At 44.3% G+C, this 25,875-nt stretch overlaps 1 protein-coding gene across 1 annotated transcript; it reads right to left on the reverse strand.

Moving 5' to 3' along the window:
• Positions 1–19,758: 19,758 nt before the first annotated feature.
• LOC136521922 (uncharacterized) lies at positions 19,759–22,577 on the reverse strand. Its single transcript, XM_066515696.1, has 6 exons — positions 22,256–22,577; positions 21,959–22,149; positions 21,799–21,844; positions 20,804–20,886; positions 20,603–20,719; positions 19,759–19,973 (listed from the first exon to the last, which is right to left on the reverse strand). Exons 1-6 carry the CDS (start codon positions 22,443–22,445, stop codon positions 19,902–19,904), a joined length of 699 nt encoding a protein of 232 aa, XP_066371793.1. The 5' UTR covers positions 22,446–22,577; the 3' UTR covers positions 19,759–19,901.
• Between the last annotated feature and the right edge of the window lie 3,298 nt (positions 22,578–25,875).

The following is a 25,875-nucleotide window of genomic DNA, read 5'->3' on the forward strand; positions in this document are numbered from 1 at the left end:
GGGGCGGTTGTAGACCATTTGTAGGGGCGGTTTGCCCAGCCGCCCCTACGCAAGGGTCTCTACAAATCATGCATTTGTAGGGGCGGTTCCCAGGCCGTCCCTACAAATCGATTTGTAGGGGCGGCTGTAGTACCAGCCGCCCCTACAAAAAAAATCAAATTGTGACAAACGTTCCAAACCGCGTTCGCGTTGCCGAACGCCCCGCGACCAATGTTCCGAACCGTGTTCATGTTGCCGAACGCCCCGTGACCAGTGTTCGCGTTGCCGAACACCCCGCGACCGCGACTACAAGCATAAGAGTATTCTATAAACTACAATTATAAGTCCAATTTACAAGAATATATACAATCCATCATTAAATATATAAATTCCATACACATTGTTATCAACGTCCTAGAGCTAGCCTTTCAGTCTCATGAAGGTGTTGGTACTGAGGATTTGTACCTAACTCAGACTCTCGGTCATGGTAGGCGCCTCTGACATGTACAATCTGATCCAATATGAAGTTGCAAAGGTCGCCGATGAGCTCTAAGAGTTGGCCATCCTTGTATGGGTCTCTTTTTATTCCTTTCTCTTCTCTCCACTACAAGAAAACAAGTTTCGGTTTAGTATTTCATACCATTTATGAAGTTTTTATACTACGGGTGAAGAGGTTCAAACTTACCATTAAAGGGTGTCTCCTGTAGGCACCGATGTTACCCATTATAGAACATATATAGTATCCACAATGTACACTCCCAGGCTTCCGCTTGGGGCACTGTGTGTTTTGCATATGAAAATGTTAAGTGATGCTTTTGACAGCCATATAACGGAGTACTGAAGAAGTAAGTTACACTTACCACACATAGTGTTTTTATAGCCAGCTTTTTCTTTCTTGCTGGATCATGCCTTCCATGATGATTAGTGACATAGAACCTAAATGCCCTGCTCGAATTATTTTAGTAAATACAACTTGTTAGTATCCAAAAGTGAACGTTACAAGTATGTATACAAACATATAAGCTAATGAGGATTGTCGATATGTATACATCTTGAGAATTGATATGAAGTCTTTGTATGTCACCGTGTCCTTATCTAATGAATCAAAGATCCATGCCATGCTCCTCCCGACATCGACGGCTATACAAATCCAGTGATTGCTGCATGGATTTAATCATAGAACTAGATAAGCCCTTTTGCATCGAATAAAATATATCGAACAAAGCTTTAAGTATAGAGTTGAGCTTACTCGAAGTTGTATGGTAGCCATATAGTAGAGTGGTGTTGGAGATTTTTGAAAGCCAAGGCAATGTATGCCGCAACCTTAAGGGACTCTTCCCTTAGCTTCGCACTACGGATGCGCTCTTTCTCCCAAAGAGTCTTTGCAGCTGCTAGATCTTTGGCATCCAGTGTCCACCGTTTAGGGTAATTAAAATTTATTTGGGCTATAGCTTGAGGGTCTATATACCCGGCTTTCACACTTGGCATTTGTTTGACAATGTGCACTTGCATTCTACAAATCACAGCGTGGGTTAGTTACAACAAAATTCAAAGATTACATTCATATTATATCGGGAGGACAAGGACTTACAGGCACCACGTGCGAATTAGATTCATCTCCATTTCTCCCAGGTGAAAGCATGTGTGCATGTCATTGAAGTCAAAGACAATTTTTCCAGCTGGGCTTCCAAATGTGCCGGTGGAAAAGCATGCTTGTATGATATCTATGTTTTTAGGCAATCCTTTGACCATTTGATGGCATCAATATTTGGATACTGCTTTGTAATTTGGTGGAGTTTGCTAGTGACGGCCTCCTCAGAACCCCGTGATGGGACTTTTTTAACTTGGTTCTCAGGCTTGAACTGATCATGGGAATACCACTTGAACACCGACGAGACGTCTTTGATCAGAACATAAACTGGCCTTATGTTGATTGGAATCTTCTTTCGGAGTTCCCATTCAGGCACGTCCTCATCTTCTTGTGCATCACCTTCTTCAGCAGGCACTCGTTGTTCATGTATCGGTTGTGCTTGTTGAGAAGACTGTGGCATCTCATGATGCACTTGCTCGATACGAGCTGGAGAAGGTTGTGGTATCTCATCAGGCACATGCTCGATAGGAGGCGGGGAAGAATGTGGCATCTCAGGAATGTGGGGGTCACGAGACGGTGAAAATATCTCCCTGGCCTCAACAAATCGCTCCAAATTTGGAAGAGGGGGAGGCGGCGAAGAAGCAGTCAATATAATGTCCTGTTTGTGCCAGAGGATGAACTGCTCCATAACGTCTCCGAGTAACACCAGCCCCTCAGGAGTTGCGTAGTCTATCCTCCACTGCATGAACTCGGGCTTCATTGTATGCACCTCGACCCTAGTGTAGTCCGGCGGTATCTTATTATTGTGGTGTAAGCCACTGGAAGGATGTGCCACACCCGTTGCCACCTCCATCACAGTGTTCTGCCGGCCGCTGAGAAACACCAAGGTGCAACTAGTTGGTTCTCGTATGTGATCGACTGGGGTTGTGGCTGCAGTGGAACCTTGGCTGCTAGGAACTTTCGGAGGGCTGCCAACTAATGTCAGTTCTCCCGGCGACGTCACCAATATCCGTGGCTCTGTAGATAGTCCTTGCTCCTCCAGCGCCTTCGCAACTAGAGCCTTCACTTGGAGCTCAAGACTAGTCTCCCGGTCTCGGCCATGTTTCTTGTACATGTGCCTGTCCTCTTCGAATCCTTGCTTCTAGGTCATCCTTTTCCCTAGCCCCCTAGTGCGGCATGTGTGCTCCTTGTTTCCCAAGCCAAGGCTAAGCTCGTCCCTCTCTCTGGAAGGATTGAATAAGCCCGTCTCTTTGTCTTCAGCATATTTCAGTATCCTTGATACCGCCTCTTGAGTCTCCGGCTTATCAAACTTAAGATTACTGCCGGATGGTTCTGTACTCCTCGCATATATCTAGTTCCTTGAGCGTACCTTTAAGTTCATCACATCGATATTCCCAGCAGCTACGGCCTCTTCATCCATCTTCCTAAACTGCTCTTCCTTGGCATAGTAGCCACCAGGGCCTAGATGATGGTGGTGTTTGTTCGTCTTCGCCAGCTCGGTGTTACGGGCACTGGGCTCCAATGCCTCCGGTGAAGTCTTCTGAGCCACGAGCTCCTCCCATTGACTAGGAGTTATTTTGCCAAACTTGTTGAAGGGAGTTAACCCCTTTTGGATATACTTCGTGTTGAGCTCCGACCTTTAACATCGGAATGACTCTCCCATCATCCTGATAGCATTTTTTTTACCAATTCATGCTTACCCTCCGGAAATCTAAAATTGACCTTCAGCTGCCTATCCCATAGTGCATTCTTTATGTTCTCTGGTACCTCTTTCCAGTTAGGGATTGCTGGGTTCAATTTATCTCTTACTATGGCCCCGATCGCATTACGCAATCGTCCTCTTAATTCTTTCAGCTCAAGGATCTCCCCTGCTGGCCCGACCTCCGTTATCACATAGCAAGCCTTATCTAGATATAGATTTCCTTTTCTATCCCCTCGTTTCCTCTTAGGCTTGGTAGTCATGGTTGTGTCTTGAGTTTGTGGAGCAGAGGCATCGTGATCTGTCTCTGTGGTTGTTGCCTCTACTCTCCTTTCCTCTACTCCATCTTGTCCAGCGAGATGTCGCGGACATCGACGTCGTCTTTTCTGAGTTTCAGGAGGGACCTGTATATAGGATAGGTCAAAGTGTTAGCAGAGGTAACACAACCAAAGCTTTAGCAAAATTTACAAGCTAAGGCTTCTTCCCTATCTCCTCGTTCGGGTCAAAATCCTTATCTAAATCTTCCTCCGTTGGCCTCCTTCTTGCTTCAGGTGGGAAAGGATCCTTAGGACTTTCATATCCCTCTTCTGACTCATCATCCTCTTCTTCTTCGCCTTCAGCAGCCTCTCCTTTGGGGCCTTCCTCCTCGTCACACTCCTCCTGAGTAAGCATCACTTCTAAATCCTTTTCTACCTCGTTATCGAACTGTTCCTGAGTAAGCTGGTCCTCTAGTGCTTGCTCCTCAAGGGTTGATTGCTCATCATGCTCAGGGCATCAAGCTACACTGTCTGTTGTCCACGACATTATTTTGCGCTTTGTTCTAAAAGATGCAAGAAAGTGTGCTTTAGGTACGCGAGAAGGTATAAGAAATAAAAAAGGGCTATAAACCAAAGTAGTCCTATAAAACAATAATATATCAAAAAAACTAGTAGTAGCAGTAGTAGAGGCCTCAGAAACATGTCAACCATCATCTGATCTTGAACTTGGAGCATCAAAGCATCATAACAGAGAAGAGAGGAGAAGGTAATGTAGGGGCGGCTGCTAATGATGCCAAGTTCCTCACAAGTTCTTAATCATCAGCTCATATTCCATATAATGTATGGACTTAGACAATTTCATCATCGGCAAAACAAAGAAGAGGAGAGGAGAGGTGAGGGGAGATTTGGCAAAAAAAAACCAGCAGCTGCTTAGCAAACATAGTACAACAGCTGATGGCAAAAGACAAGACAACAAGTCCTGGGCGAGTCCTGGGAGATTTGGCAAAAAAAGCAACAACAGCCACTTAGGAGTAGCAAGTAGTAAGACGAGTAGTAGGAGTAGTAAGAGGAGTAGTAGGAGTAGTAAGAGGAGGAGTAGTAGGAGTAGTAAGAGCAGTGGAGTAGTAGTGTAAGAGTAGTGAAGTAGTAGTAAGAGTAAGAGTATAAAGTAGTAGCAAGGACAACTTAAGTATTAGTTAAGTAGTAGTATAGAGTAGCAGCAGTAGTTAAGTAGTATAGAGTAGTAGTAGTATAGAGCAGTGGCAGTAGTTATGTAGTGGTAATAGTATAGAAAAGTAGAGAGTAGTAGAGATAGTAGAGTAGAGTAGAGGAGTAGTAGTAAAAGTAGTAGAGTAGAGCAATAGTAGTAGTAGTAAAAAAGCAGCAGTAGTTAGTATAGGAGTAGGAGTAGAGCAGTAGTAGTAGTATAGAGAGTAGTAGTAGTATAGAGTAGCAGCAGCAGTTAGTATAGGAGTAGGAGTAGAGTAGTAGTAGTATAGAGAGTAGTACGAGTAAGAGTAGTGAAGTAGTAGTATAGAGTAGCAGCAGCAGTTAAGTAGTATAGAGTAGCAGCAGCAGTTAGTATAGGAGTAGGAGTAGAGCAGTAGTAGTAGTATAGAGTAGCAGCAGCAGTTAGTATAGGAGTAGGAGTAGAGCAGTAGTAGTAGTAGTATAGAGAGTAGTAGTAGTAGTATAGAGTAGCAACAGCAGTTAATATAGGAGTAGGAGTAGAGCAGTAGTAGTAGTATAGAGAGTAGTATGAGTAAGAGTAGTGAAGTAGTAGTAAGAGTAAGAGTAAGAGTACAGACTAGTAGGAAGGATAGCTTAAGTAGTAGTTAAGTATTAGTAGCAGCAGTACTAAGGATTTGATATTGACGACCACTGCTAGTAAGCATCAAGACAGTGACAACCACTGCTAGTAAGCATCAAGACAGTGACAACCACTGGCATGTGCTAAAAGTAGTAAGCATCAAGACAGTTACAGAGTGGCATGTGCTAAAAGTAGTAAGCATCAAGATAGTTGAAAGTATGCAGTGTAAGTGCCATGGAGCCCAATCAAAACCAAACACAAAACATAGAACAAAACGCAAATAAGAAATAACATGTGTACTTGCTGCTAGAAATTTCATGTTCATCACCAGCACCATGTAAAAAAATCCTGCAAACTGTATTCTTAATTTCTAATCCATTGACAAATTGATATCCCGATACCTCAATTTTTGAAACTGCCACTCAGCGTTATTTAAAGCTTAACGAAAGCCCAAGATCCGAGGCTGGTGATACCAGCTTACAATTGGAGCACAGAGTTTAACTCGACTCTCAACACGACTTAACCGAACTCTAAACTGCACAAGAGGTGTTATCCCCGGCGACATACAAATAATGAGTTAGCAGAGCAAGTTCTGATCTGAAGCAGCTAGTGTTGAAGTTTTTTATCGAATAATCAGTAAGGCTAACGGTGGAAGAAATATCTAACGGTAGAACAGATGTAATTTTATCCAATTTGTTTTCCATTTGCATTCCATAATCCAAAAGCTGAGAGTTTTGTTCAGCAGTAATGTAATGTCAAAGAATGCTTCAGCTATTCACACTGAAACCCACAAGTCCAGCAAGCAAAACTTGGGAGCTACGAGCCTCCGACAGCATAAAGGATACAAAGTTCCTAAGTAAAATCATGCAGTAATACAATAGCAAGTTGTCGTGGTTCTGATGTCTTTCATCTCACAACTCAATTACCAAATTTTCCACAAGATTAACTGAATCAATTTCTCCTAAAAATCAACTTAAGAGAAGTGACTCCCAAAGGTCTGGTTTGCAAAACCCAGAGGCATAGTTTCTTTTTTTATTAACATATATGAATATAAGACCCGTCGACTGGGATTACCAAGTCCTACGGGGTCAACTAAGATTTTCAAGGCATCAGGGAGCCAATTGGGATCGACACAGCGAGCCGTAGAGGAGGATAATCGAACGGTGATCACAGCAATCGGCAGGCCGCAGCAAAACAAACTGTACAGACGTAGACAGTAATATGAATGAAACCCGTAGCCACGGCAGAGAAATGATGGGGAGATCTCGCCGCACAAATTGTAGAGCGACTAGGGTTTACTCACCGAGGAACGAAGAGATCAGTCACCGGATCTTGAGCTGCTGTTGACCCCGTGCAGCCCCGGTAGAGGAAGGTTTTGGCGGGGGTGACCAAGGAAGGGAGGAGCACCGTCTCTATGTTCCGTCGTCGGGGGCCGGGCGCTTGGGGCCGGGTGCGGGCACGGGACCGGTGGCATGGTCGGCGGCGGAAACCCTAGGCCCGCAGGGGCGGGGTGCCTGGGGCTGGGTGCGGGCGTGGGACCGGTGGCGTGGCCGGTGGTGGAAACCCTAGGCGCGTAGGGGCGGGCGCCGGGGGCCGGGTCTGGGACACCGGGGGCCGGGTGTGGGCGGGCGCGGGCGTGGGACCGGCGGCGGGGGCGGTGGTGGAAACCCTAGGCGCGCGGGCAGCCTGACGGCATCGTCGGTGGAAGAAGACAACGCCCAGACGACATCACTCCCGTGCGTCGTCCTATTAATACTCCCTCCTATTTCTAGGGGCGGTTCCTGATCCAGCCGCCCCTACAAATACATTTGTAGGGGCGGTTCCTGATCCAACCGCCCCTACAAATAGTTTCTATTTTTAAATTATAAATTTTATATTTTTTATATCATGAAAACACAAAGTAATATAAAAAATTATGTATATGCACAAATATAATATTTTGTATTATTCTATATATGAATATATATATATATATATATATATATATAAACAATTGTAGTCAAAACAATATAGAAAACAAAAATTAAAAATTTGAATTTTAAAACTTCGACTACAATTTTATGACATTAAATGAAATAAAATGAAAATGTTGTAATAAATGAAAATAGAGTGGATATTCAAATAGAGTCATCTAGATGTTGCAAAGGGTAGTCTCACACACATGCATAAAATGTAGTCTCACACACATACAAAAATATGTAGTCTTACACACATACATAAATATATAGTCTCGCACGCATGCATAAATGAAGTCTTACAAACACACACTTACACAAACACTCCACGTTCAACAACTAGCTAGCCCGCTGTAACGACTTTCCCCTTCACACCTTTTTGTTCCCATGGCATTATGTCTTTGGGAAGGTTCTTTTCGACAACACTGATCTTCTTAGGAAAGTCTGTGAATAGCGGCATCTCATCGTAGTTATTGTAAGCTTCAACATCGTCCACGCCATCAACTCCAATAATGTGTTGTTTCCTGGAGGCAACCACGTGCTTTGTCTTCTTCTTCAGGGGGAGGTTACTTTGTGGGTCAGACATATAAAAAACTTGTGTGACACATGAAGCGAGCACCCAAGGGTCATCTTGGTAGCCTAGATTCTCGAGGTCTAGGACTCTCAATCTGATCTCGTTCAGTTGGTGTTGTTTGATCCAGCAGCATCGAAACAGGGCCACCGTTATATCTCTTCCATAGTCACGTTCCCATATCTCTTCAATGATGCCAAAGTATTGGATCTTTCGCCCTAATCCATCGAGAGCCTCTATTCGAACGCCGATGTTTTGGTTCACATATTTACTATCCTTTGTGTGGGTATAGTACGTGTACCCATTGATGTCATAAGCATTCCAAGATGTCACTTGTCTCGATGGCCCCTCCGCCAACCTACTGATGGTAATAGAGTCTATGGTTTCTCTAGGCGGTATGTTTTGGTCCTTCAACCATGTAGTTAGTCGTTGCTTATGCTGTTTCATGACCCAATCATCTGAACGACCATTTCTCTCCGCCATAATGATAGCCAAGTGTTCATCAATATATGGTTGCATCAGTTGTGTACTCTGCAAGACACTGTAATGCGCCTGACTCACCTCTTTGTAATCATGGTCGATGAACACTTTTCTACCACTGGTGCCCTTCCCAGCCAGCCTACCCTTGTGATGAGAATCGGGTTTACCAATCCCTTTCTGTACTTTTAGGTACTCTTGACAGCACTCGATGACTTCTTCAGTACTGTAACCCTCTATCATGGAGCCCTCTGGGTATGCTCGATTATGCATGTATCGACTTAAAACCGACATGAACCGCTCATAGGACCACATTTCATGCAAGTAGCAAGGGCCAAGCGCCTGTATCTGATGAACCATGTGAATCATGAGATGTGGCATTATATCAAAAAAGCAGGAGGTAAACACATCTCCAGTTGGTTTTGTGTCTCCACCACAAATTCATGTAGGTCACTCAGCTCTTCCTTGCCAATCGTCTTCTGTGAGATCTTCGAAAAGAAGTAGCACATACGGGTGATGGCCATTTTTAAGAACTCTAGCTTTATAGCCCTAATTGCAATAGGTAGAAACACTGTCAGCATTACATGGCAATCGTGAGCCTTGCAGTGTGTTATTGACAAGTCCTTCATCGACACTAGCTTCTTCACATTTGCTGAAAACCTAGTCGGGACTTTGATCCCCCTTAGGAAAGTGCATATAGCTCTCTTCTCGTCTGGTGTTAGGTTGAAGCATGCCGCGGGTAGAGTGTATTTTCCATTAGCCTCAGGTACCGGGTGAAGCTGTGGCATCACATTTAGCTGCACCATGTCTTTCCGTGCTTTCAGACCATCCTTTGACTTGCCTGTGTCCATCAAGGTAGCAATGAGACTCTCAAAGACATTCTTCTACACATGCATAGCATCAATGGCATGGGGGACCTCCAAGTCTGGCCAATAATGCAGATACTGAAAGAAGATCGATTGTTTCTTGAAAGATACGCCTTCGACAGGAGGTGTGCTTCTATCTCTATTCGTCCCATCTGGATTCTTCTTTCCATAGACGACGCGTATGTTTTTCACCATTCTGTACACATGTTCTCCGTTATGATGTCTCTCCGGAGGGGGTTCAATCTCTAGGGCATTGTCATAAAATCTAAAGAACAATTTGCTGCGGTACTTGTGACTTGTCTTTAAGAAGCGCCGGTTCCTTAGGTAAACTATCTTCTTGGATGCATCCAGGTACACCCATGTAATACCATCCAAGCAAACCAAGTATCTCGTCTTCCCTTTGATCTGACTAGACAAAGCAAACAGCGCGGGGTAATCATTGGAAGTAACAAATATTATTGCTCTACATATGAAGTCCTCCTTTCAGAATGCATCGTACATCTGCTCCCCATGCCTCCATAGCCTCTCCATTTCTTGCATCAAGGGCTCGAGGAACACGTCTATACCAATGCCTGGTTGTTTAGGGCCCGAAATAAGAATAGTGAGAAGAAGGTACTTTCTCTTCTGACACAACCATGTTGGGATGTTGTACATGGTCAAGATCACTGGCCATGTGCTGTGGTTGCTCATCCTCTCATTGAAGGGATTCATTCCATCGGTGCTTAGGCCAAACCGTACATTTCTTGGGTCATCGCTGAATTCTTTGTGTTTCTCATTAAACCTTTGCCACTGACTACAATCAGCCGGGTGTGCAATCTTATCATCATCCACCTTGCGCTCATCATCCCACCATGTCATGAGTACGACTTCTTTAGGGTTTAGGAACATACGTCTCAAGCGATCGGTCACTGGCAGGTACCACATTACCAGGGTAGGAATTCTTCTCTGCTTTGCATCGTTGCCTAATGGAGTGTCCTCTAGGGGCTGAGATTCTTGTACCACCTTTTTTGTACCCTTCTTATTCCTCTTTTTCACAGTGGAGGGTTCATCCCCACCGTAAAGGTCATTGTTCTTGTACCGACTGGCCCCACACCGGGGACATTTATCCAGTGACTTGAACGTTTCGCCACAAAAAAGTATACAGTGGTTGGGGCATGCATGTATTTTTTCAACCCCCATTGTCAATGGACTTATGACCTTCTTCGCTTGGTATGTGTTGGTGGGAACTGAGTTTGGTTGTGGCAGCACCCATGATAGGAGATGCAATAGATCATTGAAACTATAGTCTGACCAGCCGTACTTAGCCTTCAGGATGAGCAGCTCAAGCACGAAACGTAGCAATGTCCAATGTGTCGGACAGCCCTTTTCAACACCATACACAGTCTCCTTCGATGCTTTTGTCACTCTTTCTAAATTTTCTAGACCTTTTGGACTATTTAGTAAAATCTCTGGTCCAAGGGTTCGAATCATGTCCTCTAAATCATCTTCATCTCTGACACATGCTCCACCATCATTATTGGCACCACCTTCGTCGTTACTATCCCAACCACTAGCATCACCACCTTGTTCATTACCAAACTCGAAATCCATTCGTGCATCAAGCTCTGCTGAATATTGGGACATGGATTCTATGGTTTTGTCGTCGTATTCCTCCTCATCCTCATCGTTAACAATAACCGTTTCACCATGATGAATCCACACTGTGTAGTCCTCAACAAATCCTCGCATAATCAAATGTGATCTGATGATAGTCACATCTGTCCATGCCATACGGTTCTTGCAATCTTTACAGGGGCAAATAATTGTATCCTTATTCTCTTTCAATGTCGTTGCATGCTTCGTTGCGGCTTCAATAAATTTATCCACCTCTTCACGGAAACTTGCCTTGAACCTTAACGAACCATACATCCAAGAGTTCCTGTACTCGATCTTTTACAACAACAACAAAACAAACATTAAAGGACTACTTATTCAGATATATATAAAAATAAATCAAAGTAATAATTATTTGAGAATAATTGTATATACCTCAGATATATATGAATATAAATCTAATATAATTACATGAAGCATACAAACACACCATGGTAGAGGAAAATTAATTAATGGCCCATTTATCCATAAATAATTAAAATACATATTTATTGATTACAATAAACAATTTTAAAGATAACAATTAGCAATAATTATACTTTACCCAATATCTTTCATACAAACCCTAGTCCAATTTTATCAAATAGAAATTTACAAAAACAAAATTAATAAAAAAACCAAACCCTAGATCTAGATCACATGCACATGAAACATCCATAAAACTAACTAATTGTTCACTAAAATCAAGAAACATGGACCAAATAAGGGTATGATCTTGTTCCCCTCCCTAATTTACCCTAGTACATTTAAAAGTTGGGTCTAATTTGCTCATAAATAGCTCAAGCACCATAGAAGAGAGAGAAAAACAAAACTCTAATTACTCACTAACCAACCATTAAAACTTCAAAAAAGTGTGGAATAGCATTTTCTTACCTTCTACAACCTCTCCACCAAAGGATTTGAGACTAAAACCTTCCCCCCTTAGTAGAGCAATTTTTGGGAGGTGCCCAAGGCCTCCCCACCTTTCTTTCACGGGTTGGAGTGAGTGACTCGAGGAGAAAGAAGGTGCTGCATCTGTTTTATATGGGGGGCATTTGTAGGGGCGGCTGGTGATTGAGACGCCCCTACAAATCGGAGTTATAAATACGAGGCCATTTGTAGGGGTGGCTCAATCACCAGCCGCCCCTACAAATACCATTTCTAGGGACGGCTGGTGATTGAGCCGCCCCTACAAATCAGGTCCCATTTGTAGGGGTGGCTCGTAACACCAGCCACCCCTGCTGTTCCATTTGTAGGGATGGCTGGTGTCTGGGCACCCGAGCACGCCATTGTAGGGGCAGCTCCATCACCAGCCGCCCCTACAAAAAAATCGAACCGTTGCTAAAAATCGTTTTCTACGTAGTGTTATGGCAAAGGTTAAACTAGTTACAATTTAATTAGAACATAGGGAGTATCTTATAATACTTTGATGTTAAAAAAAGTCACCATGGTGCGATATGAGCATAACTCAGCTAGGTAGGTTTGTTGTAGAGCAACGTGTCCATCCGTTCAAGTCGTTGGCATGACAGATACTCATATTTTCTAAATTTATTTTAGATTTTATTAACGCTATTTTCTCAACAGTAGGTGATATGACTATCAATAACAAGACAGCTAAAGGCTCATATGTGACTAAAAAAGATTCATCATGTTCAGTCCAAGGCAAAAGAAATTACTACAATAATTAAAAATAAAGATCGATTGTTATGACGATTGTCCAAGCTCGCATGTGCGGGGGATGAGGGAGAAGGTAGAGAAGGAACCATGCCGAGGAGCTGGTTTTGGCTTGTGTTTTCCCTTTATTTTCTATTTTTGTGCTTAGGATTTGGTTTAGGGTTCAAAATGGAATTTGAATTTGATTCAAATCCTCCCAAATTAGTAGACAAGCATAGAAAGCAGAAGGCAACTCAAACTCATGAATGCTTGAATACAACAATTATGGTATGTGTAATTTAATTATTATCCTAATTTAAATTATGTATATTTTATTCTTTTAAACAATGGATTTGTTTTGAAACAATTTTGACTAGGTTCTTTGGCCTACTTGGTTAGGATATGTACACAATGTCAAGCAATAGAAGAAAATTTTGGAAAATTCGCATTTTGCATTTGGGTTTCATTTGTGGAATGTTACAACTACTCATCCCAACAAGTCCAAGTTCTCAAGTGAGTGTCAAGTTGTATACATAAGAAGGGATTAACATATCAACTATTCATCATTTTTATTAAACTAGGTTATAAATATAGGTATAACATTATGTCAGGAGTTGTTTATTTGTAGCAAGTAGTTCTAGCAAGTTACACAAATTTCTATGTTTTTTTCTTGGTTATAATGACGTACCGATTGCCAATTTCTCGTCGCCTTCTGTTGGCCATCATAAATACTAGCCACTGCTGCCCGCGCTTCGCTGCGGGTGATGTGTTTGGTATAGGTGGCTCATATGTTTAATATGTTCCTCATCGCGTTGGTACGAAATGTTGGTCTATTTGATACATTAAACGGGTAAATATGGGAAGAAAATGTAACATGGCTTCTTTCATTACAATGTTGTAAACGAATATAGAGGTTGATTGTCATTACATGGTGCCTATTGTAGGCCAGCAAATCAATGACATGTTAGTGTAAAGAAGTATTTGATGGAGTTGGGCTCAAGCAACTAAGACACTTAGATTCAAAGCACAACCTTGGCTAGGATTGCATTATAGGTGGAAAGAGCAAAAACTACAACACAAGTATGCCTCTTAACATGAGGATTTATAAAAGAGTGAATTAGGATCCACTCTTCTTAGGCAAAACTACAACACATTTCATAAATCTGGAATCACACGAAAGACTACACGGCGTCGAACACTAAATTATACCAGGATTTAAAGTTACATGGTTAAGAGCAACCTAGTACAACCAAGGCTTAGTCCAGAAGTCGGGATAGACGAGGGCAATGGAGAAACAACAAGATAATGATTATCCAAAACATGGCGTATGACCAACAGATCCAGAAACAGGAGACTGAGAAGTAAAACATCATTAACCCTAAGACCAAACTAACCAATGGTAGACTTGAACTTCTTTGAAAACCAGATCCTTTCTTCTCAGATTACGCCATCACCTCTGTCAGACGAACCTAGTTCCACAATGACGACTGGATCTCTTAGCTCTGGTTCAGATTCAAGAGGGACGAGGATGAAGGAGAAGAGGAAGGACCAAGGGCATCTTATAGTGGCGAACGTAGATAGGGCGCAGCGCACCGAAAGTGGAGATGGCATGGATGGGAAACACTGCTGGTTCATGCTGTGGGGATACAGCCGCCATGGCGTTCTTCTTGCGCAAGCGAGCGGAGGGGGATAAAGGAGAGGAGAGAGGGTTCGCTCGATGAGGGAGGCGTGCGGGCGGCCTTGTCCCCAAAAGAAGAAAGAAGGGAGGGGGGGTCCAGTACGGGGACGAGGGCGAGTATCAAAAGCGGACCGGAGGACGGGAAAAGTAGAGGCGCACAGCGCACGAGGACGGCGAGTGCGGCATGATGTCGTGGCCATGCGAGGAGAAGGTGCTAACAGGGCCCGACACCGACGGCGTCCGTGGGGCACGCGGTGACAGTGACCTGACATGTGTAGTGTGGTAGAGCTGGGCACAGTGCTTGGTACTTGACATCCACTCAGGCTTTTCTAAGCACTCCCTACTACCTAAGGCTAACTTTTCCTAGGTGTTCTTCTTTCCTTCCCTTCCTTGTCCACAATATGCGCCAACCTTTGTATGAAGTGAGATCGCAACATCTTTTCAGAATTATCTGAACCATGAGGATGCCAGTGACCTCTGTTTAGGCATGGCTCCCTTTGCTTTGCTCTGTTGGCTATGTACACCACACCCTAATACCCACATCTTTTTTACCTTTTTCGGTAAAACTATACCGTACTCGAGTGTTTCTCGAGCGGTGAGCACTCAATTTTCTACGGGTACGATCCAGAACCGATCCAGCACGGACAGCCGCCCGCGCCTGTGCACGACGCGTGCTCCAGAGTCCAACGCGCGTCGCCCCGAGGTGCATGGTCTGGTCCGCCTCTGCACCGACCAGTTGCAGGTGCATGCATGGCGTGCTGTGGTGTGGTAGACCAGACCAGGGTCACCCGCTGCCATCAATCACCTCGCCCGCTGCATGAACCTATGCATGCATAACTATTTGTAGCGGTAGAGAAGTTTGACTTAGAAAAAAAAGCAAAATAAATTTGTTCACGGTAGAGAAGTTTGACTTAGAAAAAAGCAAAATAAACTATAATTTGGATTAGAGGGAGCAGTGGTCAACTCTTTATGAGCAATTCTAGTAGTCATTTAACATTTGGGTTGCACGGTTGGATGTTCTCTCTTCGTTTTCTACAAGTAAAATAATTGGATAAGAGTTTTGCAGCCCCTAAATGGACTTGTTTGGTTCATGGGCTCATGGGCAAACTCAGCCGAGCAATCTTTAGTCTTTGATTCTTTGCACTGTTTGACCACTTCAGCTGTCATGTTTTCTTAGCACCGTCTCACATGCTGTAGATTTATTTTATAGCCACAACTTCTCACTATTGTGCAGTCCAAAGTTTTCGTCAGGAGTCCAAATTCTCCGCCACAAGAAGTGTGGCTCGTTACACTTGATGACTTGACTAAGCTTAGCCGTGGCAACAGTGGCGGAGCCGCAGGGTATGCCGGGTATGCACCGGCATACCCTACAAAACCGGCGGCAAGTAGTATATATATACTATATAATATAGTGTATACGCTGTATTTATAAAAAATAAAAATGAAAAAGCATACCTGGACACCATCGCTTGATGACGGGAGGCCCATGTAACGCGGTCCACTCGGCAAGTGAACCCATACGGTATGCGCGCTCTGAGTCTCCGACTCTGTACACGACGTTTCAGTTTCCTAATTTGAGTACGGAGCCACGGAGGAACACACCACCTGCGCCTGACGCCCTGACCGGGTGAGTCGAGTTGGTGCCGCCCTTGGCCCCTGGTGCCTGCCGGCTGCCGCCCTCCGCCCTGCTCTGAATTGGAGGATCGCCGTCTATTTCTCGCACGTCTCGTCTGCAATATTTATGGTAATTTAAACTTTGTTCTTCAGGTTTTTATAGAAAAGTATTGTTTAGCCTTTTGAATGATTGTCTAGTCACTTTCGTTGAGCGAGATGTTTTTTAAAGTTGATGAAAATGATATAGTCAAGACATTCATGTCCCTTTGTAAGCGTCGAATAAACCGGTGAGAAAAATAGCATTATAAGTCTCTGGTACCCTTTTATGGCTATATTTGAACTATTTATATTGTATTTAGTGGATGGTCTGAATCTAATCCTTGAATGTATCGAATCATATTGTAAAATTTACAATTATTATCGAATTGCTAAAATGGATTTACCGAATTGTATATGAAAATTTTTGAGCGGCATACCCTAAGCTAAAATCCTAGATTCGCCACTGCGTGGCAAGGTTAAGCATGAAATAAACTATAACCAATGGCACTCCTAGCTACAAGTATCAGGGTTAAATTTAATTAATGTACCCGAAAGATCCCTTGATACAATCTTGGATTCTTGGTGAATGAGCATCTATATATGCAAGCAAAATGCATGCATCTATATATGCTAACGATCTTTCGTGTTCTAATCGGCCGTGTGTTCGTGTCATGTTCTTGTCTGTCTCGTAAGGGCGTCGCGAACACGGGGGCGTCGGTGCGGGTGGCCCACGACACCGAGAAGGAAGGCAAAGGTGAGAGGCAGCGGAACCGGTTTCTTTCTTTCCAGTGCGGCCTTCTGCTGCTTCGGTTGGTTCTTGCGGCTGAACTGAACCCTGTGAGGTTTCTTGGTTTGCCTCAGGCTACTTGGAGGATAGGAGGCCAGTGTGCAACATGGACCCATACGTGGTGACCTCGCTGATCGCAGAGACAACCATCCTGTGGGAGCCCAGCCACTCCAACGGCAGCGGCAAGGGCAGCCGCGGCTCCTTGATTCTCCGGCGGGGACTGACCTACCTCTGTGTGAGAGGCGGGCTGCGTAGATGGCAAATGAGACTGACTGCTGTCAGAAACTTGAGATGCCCATAATAATAGCTAGCGGGTGATGTGCTTGGTATAGGAAAAAATTTGAGAAATATGGCTCATATGTCTAATATGTTTTCTCATCGTGTTGGTACGGAACGTTGGTCTCAATATTGTAAACGAACATAGAGGTTGGTTGTCATTACATGGTGCCTATTCTAGGCCAGCAAATCAATGACATGTTAGTGGAAAGAAGTATTTGATGGAGTTGGGCTCAAGCAACTAACACACCTAGATTTAAAGCACAACATTGGGTAGGATTACATTATAGGTGGGAATAGCAAAAACTACCACACAAGTACTTCTCCTAACGCGAGGGTTTATAAAAAAGTGAATTAGGATCCACTCCCCTTAGGCGAAACTACAACACGCATCCAACAACTACGGACGACAACAACGGTAAGAGTACAATACAGGAGGACAGCGACGAAAAGCACTACTACTACGGGTACAGCATCTCAAGGCAACTAATCTACCTTGGAACCACACATCTTTATTCCTATGCTCGGTGGATTCTTCTACCGCCCTGGCTATGGATTCGCATCTTCTCGTGGCAATGGCTGAGTGAGAGGAACCAAGGGTTCTGCTTCTAACACTTCCGAAGGTGGAGGTGCTGGCAGGTTCTGCATCACCGGTTCTCCTTCCTTCAGGCGGGTATATAGGGATCCCCTCCAAGATCGGGGCATCCTGCCTCTCATCAACCAGCGTCCTCCGCTTGGCCCTAGTGAACAAATAGGCCTCACCCAGCTGGTGAACATGCCGATCTTCGGCCTCCTTTAGAGCTTCTGACATGGCAGTCTCCCGGCTCTCAGCAGCTGCAGCACTGGCATGCGCTTCGGCGAGCTGCACCTGGAGCATCCGAGTGAAGATCTCGGCTTCTTCGGCGCACCGGAAGCACGCCCTCAGCTCCAAGGCTTGCCGATCATACTGCTCATCCAGAGCAAGCAGGTACGTGGTCAAGTGCACCACGGTAGGACTATCTTCTTGTGCATCCCGCCCTTTTAAAGCCTCCATGCGAGCCTTCCATGCCCGTCGATTCCTATCTAAGGGTGGAAAGAACCTCATGGGGGTACGGGTAATGGGCTCTTCATAGAGCTGGCAAAGGTATCGCAAGGCTTTACAGGCCACAACCTGATAGGTGTCGGTGAAGCTAAACCCGGTTGTAGTCACACTCCAGGCTTCGGTGATGTCGGGGAACTCTTCACTCTTCCCAATGTAGACGGTAACCTCACACCGATCGGTGCCATGCTTCTCATACTCACGGCCCTCATACTCGGGATGATCTTTGACTTCGAGCTTTTGCAGGGTGGCATGCAGGATTCTAGGAAAACCCTCAATGTTCAGGCAGTAACTACTAACCCAGGCTCCTGCCATTTCTGGCGGTGGCTACAAAGAAGGGCTGAGCAAAAAGCTTGCTCAAAGGGAAAACCTAAGCGAGCTAAAGTGCGCCGAGTGGTGGTACCAATGGCTAAGCCAGGCTCTGCTTATAAAGGCAGAGCGGTCTATGGTCCTGGCGCGGTTCACTTAGAACTGATGAAGATCACTACTTTTCATCTTTGTCCTACAAGCATGTGTACTGCTTTTGTTTTCCCTTCCCATTTTAGCTTTAGTCAGTGCTTCCGTGGAGGCTTCTAGTTGTTCAGTGTCCATAGCTAACAGACCTAGAGATTGCTGAATTCTATATACATTCAATTTTCATGGGCGCATGCATCTTATGTCTTATCATAGGCGTATCCATCCTGGCTACTAAACATCTCTGCTTATTAAACATGTCAATAGGACTTTGGTTCTTTACTTAGCAAATTGTGTTCTTGGTATGGGTAAAGGACATTGAAGTGTTAGTATTTTTGTGGGGATGGGTGCTAGTTGGTCTGAAGCCACTACTGGTTTAAAGGCGTGCATGCATGCACTGCTGTTGCCATTGGTCCACTTTTGATGTATTCTCGTAGAGAAAGGACATGCCATAAAATTTTACCTTCTCACAAGGAGATAAGAACGGGTACAGCTAGGGGCACCGGCCATGCATGCAAAGCAAGCAAGGGCCCAGCAGCATGCACGTACGCGTACTCGCATGCGTGCCGACCACCATGCTAATTAGGCACCGGCCATGCAGGCACACCGTCCGTCTATTACATGCATGGATGCATGTGTAAGTACAAATGTTCCTGCATGGTCGGTGGATTGTTTTTATCTGATGGTAAAGAGGAGAGACATTAAATGTGTTCACCTGCCCGACTTGTTTTTATGTGATGGTAGCATGAAGGAAAGGCATTAAATGCGTCTACCTGCTTTCAACCCACCATGCGTAGGCGAAGATGTCGGACTACACCAAGACCAATGACCACTCTACCATTACAATCACTCGCTCCAATGGCGAAGGACCCGATGCGCGTTCTTTTATTACGAGAGAAAACACTGTTATTTTACTAAAACAGTACGCCGAATAAGTTCTAAGCGTAAACGAACAGGGCGTTCGGTAACATTCCCGCAAGAACGTGTGCCACAAGACCGCGTGCCCAGGCGAACATTTCCGCAAGAACATGTGCGGTTGGCCACAAGACCACGATAGTTGTCATGTGCGGGGACAGAAAACAGAGCTGGGACGCGCCCAGCAATAAAGCATCCGTTTGGAACACAATGAATTTGCAACAGGAAACTAAAAACAGAAACTAGTTTCCTTACAAAAGATATCACTTCACATATGGAGTATATGCCAGTTCAGATACTGTAGTCTTCAGTGTGAGTGGAAATACGGGCACAAATGCCAGTTCAGATACTGTAATCTTCAGTGTGATGAGTGCTCAATCAGCCATCTTCAGAACAAGACTGCTGAAGAGCTGGAACCAAAAAAAACAAGTGGCAATGGCTAATTTCAACAAGTTCAAGAACTGCCATGAGTGAAGTGGATAACGTTTGGGCAGGATTGCTATACAAATGAGGGGGTGATAACTGAATTCAACGAATAAACTATCATGCCTAGTGGAGCCACTGGGCAGCTTCAGATTTCCCCAGTGCCAAGTGGTTTCCTTGAAGCATCACCAGAAGCCCAAACTTGGTAGTCTTTAACAAGCTGAAACAACAAAATAGGAAATCATTTGAAAAAAAATATAAATTTAAAGACAAATATGGAAAAGTTGCTCATGAGTCACGACCATCCCTAGACTCAACGTAGTTCCATCTGGCAATTAAACATATCTTTCCCCATATATGGGTCTTCTTTTTAGGTCATCTAGTTCATCATGTATTAGATAGCAAGCAGAACTGAAAACTGTTGCGGCTGATTTGTTGTGAGAGAAAAACACTGTTCCGATTGAAAAAACAAGCTGAAAAGTACAGATTATAAGAGAAGCGAACAGGGCCTCATCATTGATTGGCCAGTAAAAATAGATAATGTGGCATGAACAAATGCTATAGGTAAAATAGAGCAACCTTGGCTTAATAGGAGTCTTTTAAAAAAATGGAGAACTGTTCGATTTACAATAAAGAGAGGTAATTCTAGAAATATAATTTCATCTCAAATTCCTATATCAGTATTTTATCTTATAAACCAACTCATTCTTTACTGCTCTAACACAAATTCTTCTAGAGTTGTAATCCGAAAGAAACATGTACTGCAGCTTGGAAGAAAGAGTGAAGACTGAACTGAAGAAAATGTTAATAAAAAAGTAGCTATGGCACGTCAAATAAAATTAAACCAACCTGCTTTAGAAATCTTGGAAGCATGACTCTGAGTAACTGTTCAAGCACGTGCCTGCCACTTGATTCAATGGCTTCAACTGGTATTGCTCGAAATGGAAAAGGTATATTGATTGCAACCTGAAGATTATCAAAATAAGCTGATTATTGTGTTCAAATCAATGATGATTAAACTATGCAAGCTGGGAGCTTGAGAGTGCCTACCTCTATTGTAGTATCTGATGTAAGCTGTTGAATGGTCGAATCTTGCGACCTGCTGCTGCAGAAAACCCTATTCGCCATGGAAGCTGCATCCCACAGCAAATCAAGTCAATGATATCCTGGAACCAGGGTTAAATAGTTTATTTATATATGGAAAGAAACCACTATGGATTAGATGTATTAAACTTTGCTGGATGAGCTAATATAGGTCGACTATGAAAATCTGCAATTATGCCACTAAATATTTGCCTTTCTTTGTCTATCAGAACCATACAAACTTTCCAACAAATTATTAAGTCAAAGAAGTTCGGCAAAAACTAAAAAGGAACTAAGAATAAGATTGTCAACGAGTTAGTTGACACCTATGAGGATATGCCAACGAATTATGTTTGATTTTTGTCCCTTCTCAAATAAACAGAGCATAGAATCACACAAATAGCAGACAAGGGTTCCTCATGCTTATGTGGAATGGTTTCTTTCAAAAAATGCTTATGCAGAATGGCTTAAACTTTAATTTGATGGGCCCTTTGGTTAGGTGACCAAAGACTATGTCATAGTAGAATGAAGCTTTTTAAGCCAAAACAGAACGTTAATTTTATAGGACCTTACATGTTTGCTGCAGTTGGAAGAAGAGGGATATTCTTTTAAAACTCTTAAGTTTTTAGTGTATCAACCAAGTTGTGATCACAGCAGTGATGGTTGGCCATTAATAGAAACATAAATCAAAGGCTGTAAGCATCACAGCATGGGATTAGCCATTACAAGCATCAGAAATCAAAACGCATTCCGTTGCATGTGTGTGAGAAGTTTGGCAATACCACTGTGGGAATGATACTCGGCGGTTTAGCATCAACCGCTTTATGTGACATGCCAATGATAAGCATTTTCAGCTTATTTGAGCATTGATTAGGTAATATTATGTAGAATCCATCGACTGAGCCAGTGATTAACAAGAATCAGCAATCAGGCAAGTATCTAGTGAGAACAACGAACCTTACCTGAGAATTTATCATTTTGGGCCTCCACGAGCGGTGACCCCTCCAGCTGCAAGCCGAACCAAATAACCATATCAGCGAGACACTAATCGGCTAATCGCTGCTTAGAAAATAAACAACTGCCGCCATTACTGAAGCCTGAAGTTTGTATGGCGAAAGGTACCTTGCAGGAGAGGAGGCGAATGCAACAGCCGTCGGGTTCCTCATCGACGCGGACGAGGAGGACGGGGCAGACCTCAAGCGCGAAGAAGCGGAAGCGGTACACGTAGCACCGGAAGGTGGAGTCGTCGACGCGCTCGATGCGCTCGGCGTCCAGCACCGAGTACTGCCTGGCCGGCAAGCTCATGTACTCCGCTGCAGGAGGCAAACAGGCATGCATCTCAAGCGACCCCTCAACCAGCGAGCAAGTAGAGACCATGAAGTCTGGGGAGAGCTCGGGAGGGGGGAAGGCTCCGGGTACCGAGCGGGCGGGCCAGCTGCTGGACGGGGATGTACTCGGAGCTGCGGGCGACGAACCGCGCCTTGGGGGCAGACGATGACGACGAGACGGCGGATGATGACGAAGAGGAGGAGGAGGAGGCGCGGACGACGGCGCGGCAGCGGCGGAAGGCGGCGGGGAGCGGAGGCGGCGAACGGAGTGACGCAGCCATTGGGCGCCTGCGTGCGTAACTGTGCCGTGCGCGGCCGCGTCGTTCGCCTTGCCGGTGAGTGGCTGCGGGCGGTTGCGTGCCGTCCCCCACGAGAGGAGACGAGGAGCGAGGGAACTGGGCTCAGCCAGGAAAATGAAGTAAGCAAGCAAGTGTCACGGGCTTCTGCATGCATGCAAGGAAGGCCCCCAGCGGCATATGAGGATGCGTGCCGACCATATGCTAGTTAGGCACCGACCATGCAGAATCCATCGTCCTCTGCTAGACGTCATCGTCCATTTGTGTGTCGTGTACAATCAGCAGGAAGCCGTACTTCATTTAATGGATGCAGTTGTTTTATCTATCTCATCTGAGCCGTGGAATCTCTATCTAACGCACCAAATAAAAAGAGCATACGTGGACACCCTGTGAGGCCGCCGATTCGACGTGCCTTCATATCTTTAATGCGGCCTTCAATGAAGATAATTCTATATTTTTAAGGTGCATAAATAGAACGAGTCATTTTGTTGGCATGTTAAGATGATTGTGCCAAGAGAGGAGGAAATTGATTAGCCCAGTAAAGACTAACTAACATATTCTGGTGCAGTAATCAACTCATGCTTAAGTATCAAAGTTTCTAGTATCAGCAATGCCATAATAATTGTCAAACTTAACTGGATCATGGAAATCAATCCACAAGAGCAATGGGATTATTTTGGCAATATGAGCATGGCTCCTCCATTAACTTTAAAAGGACAGTATTCATGATTTTCCTGGCAGTGACCAATTTTTGCTAAATATCATGCATGCGTAGAGTCTATTTATACGAACAGTTTATGGATCAATGCATCACATTCGAGCAGAACACATCTGCCAGGAACATACAAGACGAAGCATTCATTGGTTAGAGCATGGAGAAACACACACTGTACAGCTATTATTTTCTTCCAATGTCTTCCAATGCTCATTACGAGTATAAAACAGCTATTATTTTCTTTCTTTCTTGTAAGATTAACCAAGAGGGACACTGATGATGAATGTATAGATTCATGACGTCGGTTTTACGCTTGTTCTAGTGCCATTAATTCTGTGTGTTTATGCATGTACTTAACAGATTTTCTTTTCCTGTGTGAAAAATAGGCCGAGCAGTCATGGATGAAATGGATAATCATATTGTCCCTGCACATGGACAGTGCATCTATACTGATTGCCAGGGACGATTTAATCATGCTGATCCTATGTGCTATTGCTGTGTCCATAAAGTCCATAATGAAACTCGTTGCTCTCCCTTTCTAAATGAGTGCCAAGAAATGTGCCCCACAAAATGAATTAATATTCCTTGAAATAACGTACGGAGTATAATTCCTATGTGGGAGTTGCGTATGCGCAACGGGAATTGAATGAATAAAGACGCAGTGCAATGTGTGTTGCTGCTTTCTTGCATTGGCTCATGAATGTCATATACTCGTATCTGTTTTATATAAGAGCACGACTGCATGGATTACCTTAAACTTAGGAGCTTTGTCACGGTGCTTGGGAGGAACCCGTGGAAAATTTTCCGTTCCATCTGAGGTGGAAAGAATAAATTAAAAGTAATTAAGGGTAATTTGGTCGTTGAGTGAATACTGAGTTTTTGGCCAAACTTCTCCTTTCTACATACTCCCTACGTCTTCAATCCCTTTTTATCTTTGTGTTAGAAAAACAGGTAGTCCTTCATTTACGTGTGCGCATGGTATGCATGGTCATTTCACACCGATTTTCTCTTGTAAACCGAGACTTGCTTAGTCCGTACGTGTATATATATATGGTGTGCTGTGGGTAGGTCTATAGGAGAACAAATTAAAGAGAGTATTGAACAAGACTCGTGCAATCCTAATATCTCTGTTGACGTCGAAGATGACCTCAAGCCAACACACCGGCAAGGGTCTTGGACGTCCAAAGAGGTTACACACAACCTGCAACGTAGCAAGAACACAGCGTAATTGACCAAACCGATCTAGAGACTGATAATACCAATGTAGAGCCCGTTCTTGGCTGAAAAAGCTCCCGAACTTCTCCTGGTAAGACCCGTCAGGTTGGAGCACGTGGAGGATCTCCTAGGACCAGCAAGGCCGCCTAGGATGCCGCTGAATCTCGTCGGGAAACTCAACGAACAGCAGGAGGGGTTGAGAGAGGGGTAAAGGGTTGATAGATTATGTTTTTGACGATTGGATAGATGGGAACTCAATCGGCCATGATCCTCTCGTATATATAGAGGGGATGGTCTTATCCCAATAGGAAACATCTTCAATACACATTCTCTAAGTTTTCCACGTCGAAAATTACCAAAAACCGACTTTTAGGCGCAACCTAGTCGGTTTCCAGGGAGAAGTCGGCTAATAAGCCGACTTTCGGGGGGGGGGGGGGGGGGGGGGGGGTTGTGAACCGGCCTACTCGTTGGTGGCTCGCCATCTTCTCCGCGCATTTCGTTCGTTATTTTGTCGCGCCACTTGACCTCAAACATGTCCACGATGTTTGTAACTTGTTCGTGGTGCCCAAAACTACCTTGGAACATTTTTGAATGTCAACATATGCTCCCTGTTTTCAAGTGAACGATGCATGAACCTGAAAATACTCAATTAAACAAAATAAAACTAAACAACGACGATACCCATCTCATCGGTTGCTCAGCGAGTTCCCCGTTGCGAACGCTGTCAGGCGAGCTCCCCGTCGCGAATGCGGCTCCCGGTGGCGCCCATCCCTGGCGTGGGTATGGCTCCATGGGAAGAAGAACCTGGTAGATGATGACACGTGGGTCTCACATGTCACCCTCTCTAAGGATGTATTTGGATAGTCTATTTTAGACAGTGTTGCTGAAGAAAACAACAAAATTAAGTATGGGATGTGTTCTTAGATAGTATTGTTGAGATGCTCCGACACTTTGTGTTTCGTGGAAGGGCGGAAGGCTGACCTGCTCCGTTTTTTTTCTTCTCTGCGCCACGTGGGCATGCTCTGTTGGTTGCCAAGAGCCCAAGATTTTCTGCCGCTGCCTGGCCGCCTGGTGGGATACTGGGGTGTGGTGCGCGCCAAGGTTGGAATTGTCAGCTGGGCCGGCGGCCGAATCTGCAGATGGTGGGCGCCGAGCAGCTCATGGTGGTCATGGGTTGCGAGGTTTTGCATTCGCCAGTTTCAAGGCCCACAGCGCTGAGCAAACAATCCAAGGCTCGGAATCATAACGACGAGGCGCAGCTTGACTCTAACAGAGGCACAAACAAATATTTGATTCTTCTAAAAATAATGAACAGTCAACCACTTGATCCTTCTTAAATTTATAAATTACAGTGTTATAGCTTAAACTTCGTTTCTTCTAACATGTGCATTTACTGTTCAACCGACGAAAAAAATGATGAACAACCAATCACTTGATCATTCTTGAATTGCAGTCTTATAGCTTAATCCACGTTTCTTCTGACAT

This window comes from Miscanthus floridulus, chromosome 18, assembly GCF_019320115.1.
Source record: "Miscanthus floridulus cultivar M001 chromosome 18, ASM1932011v1, whole genome shotgun sequence".
In the NCBI taxonomy this organism is placed as follows: Eukaryota; Viridiplantae; Streptophyta; class Magnoliopsida; order Poales; family Poaceae; genus Miscanthus; species Miscanthus floridulus.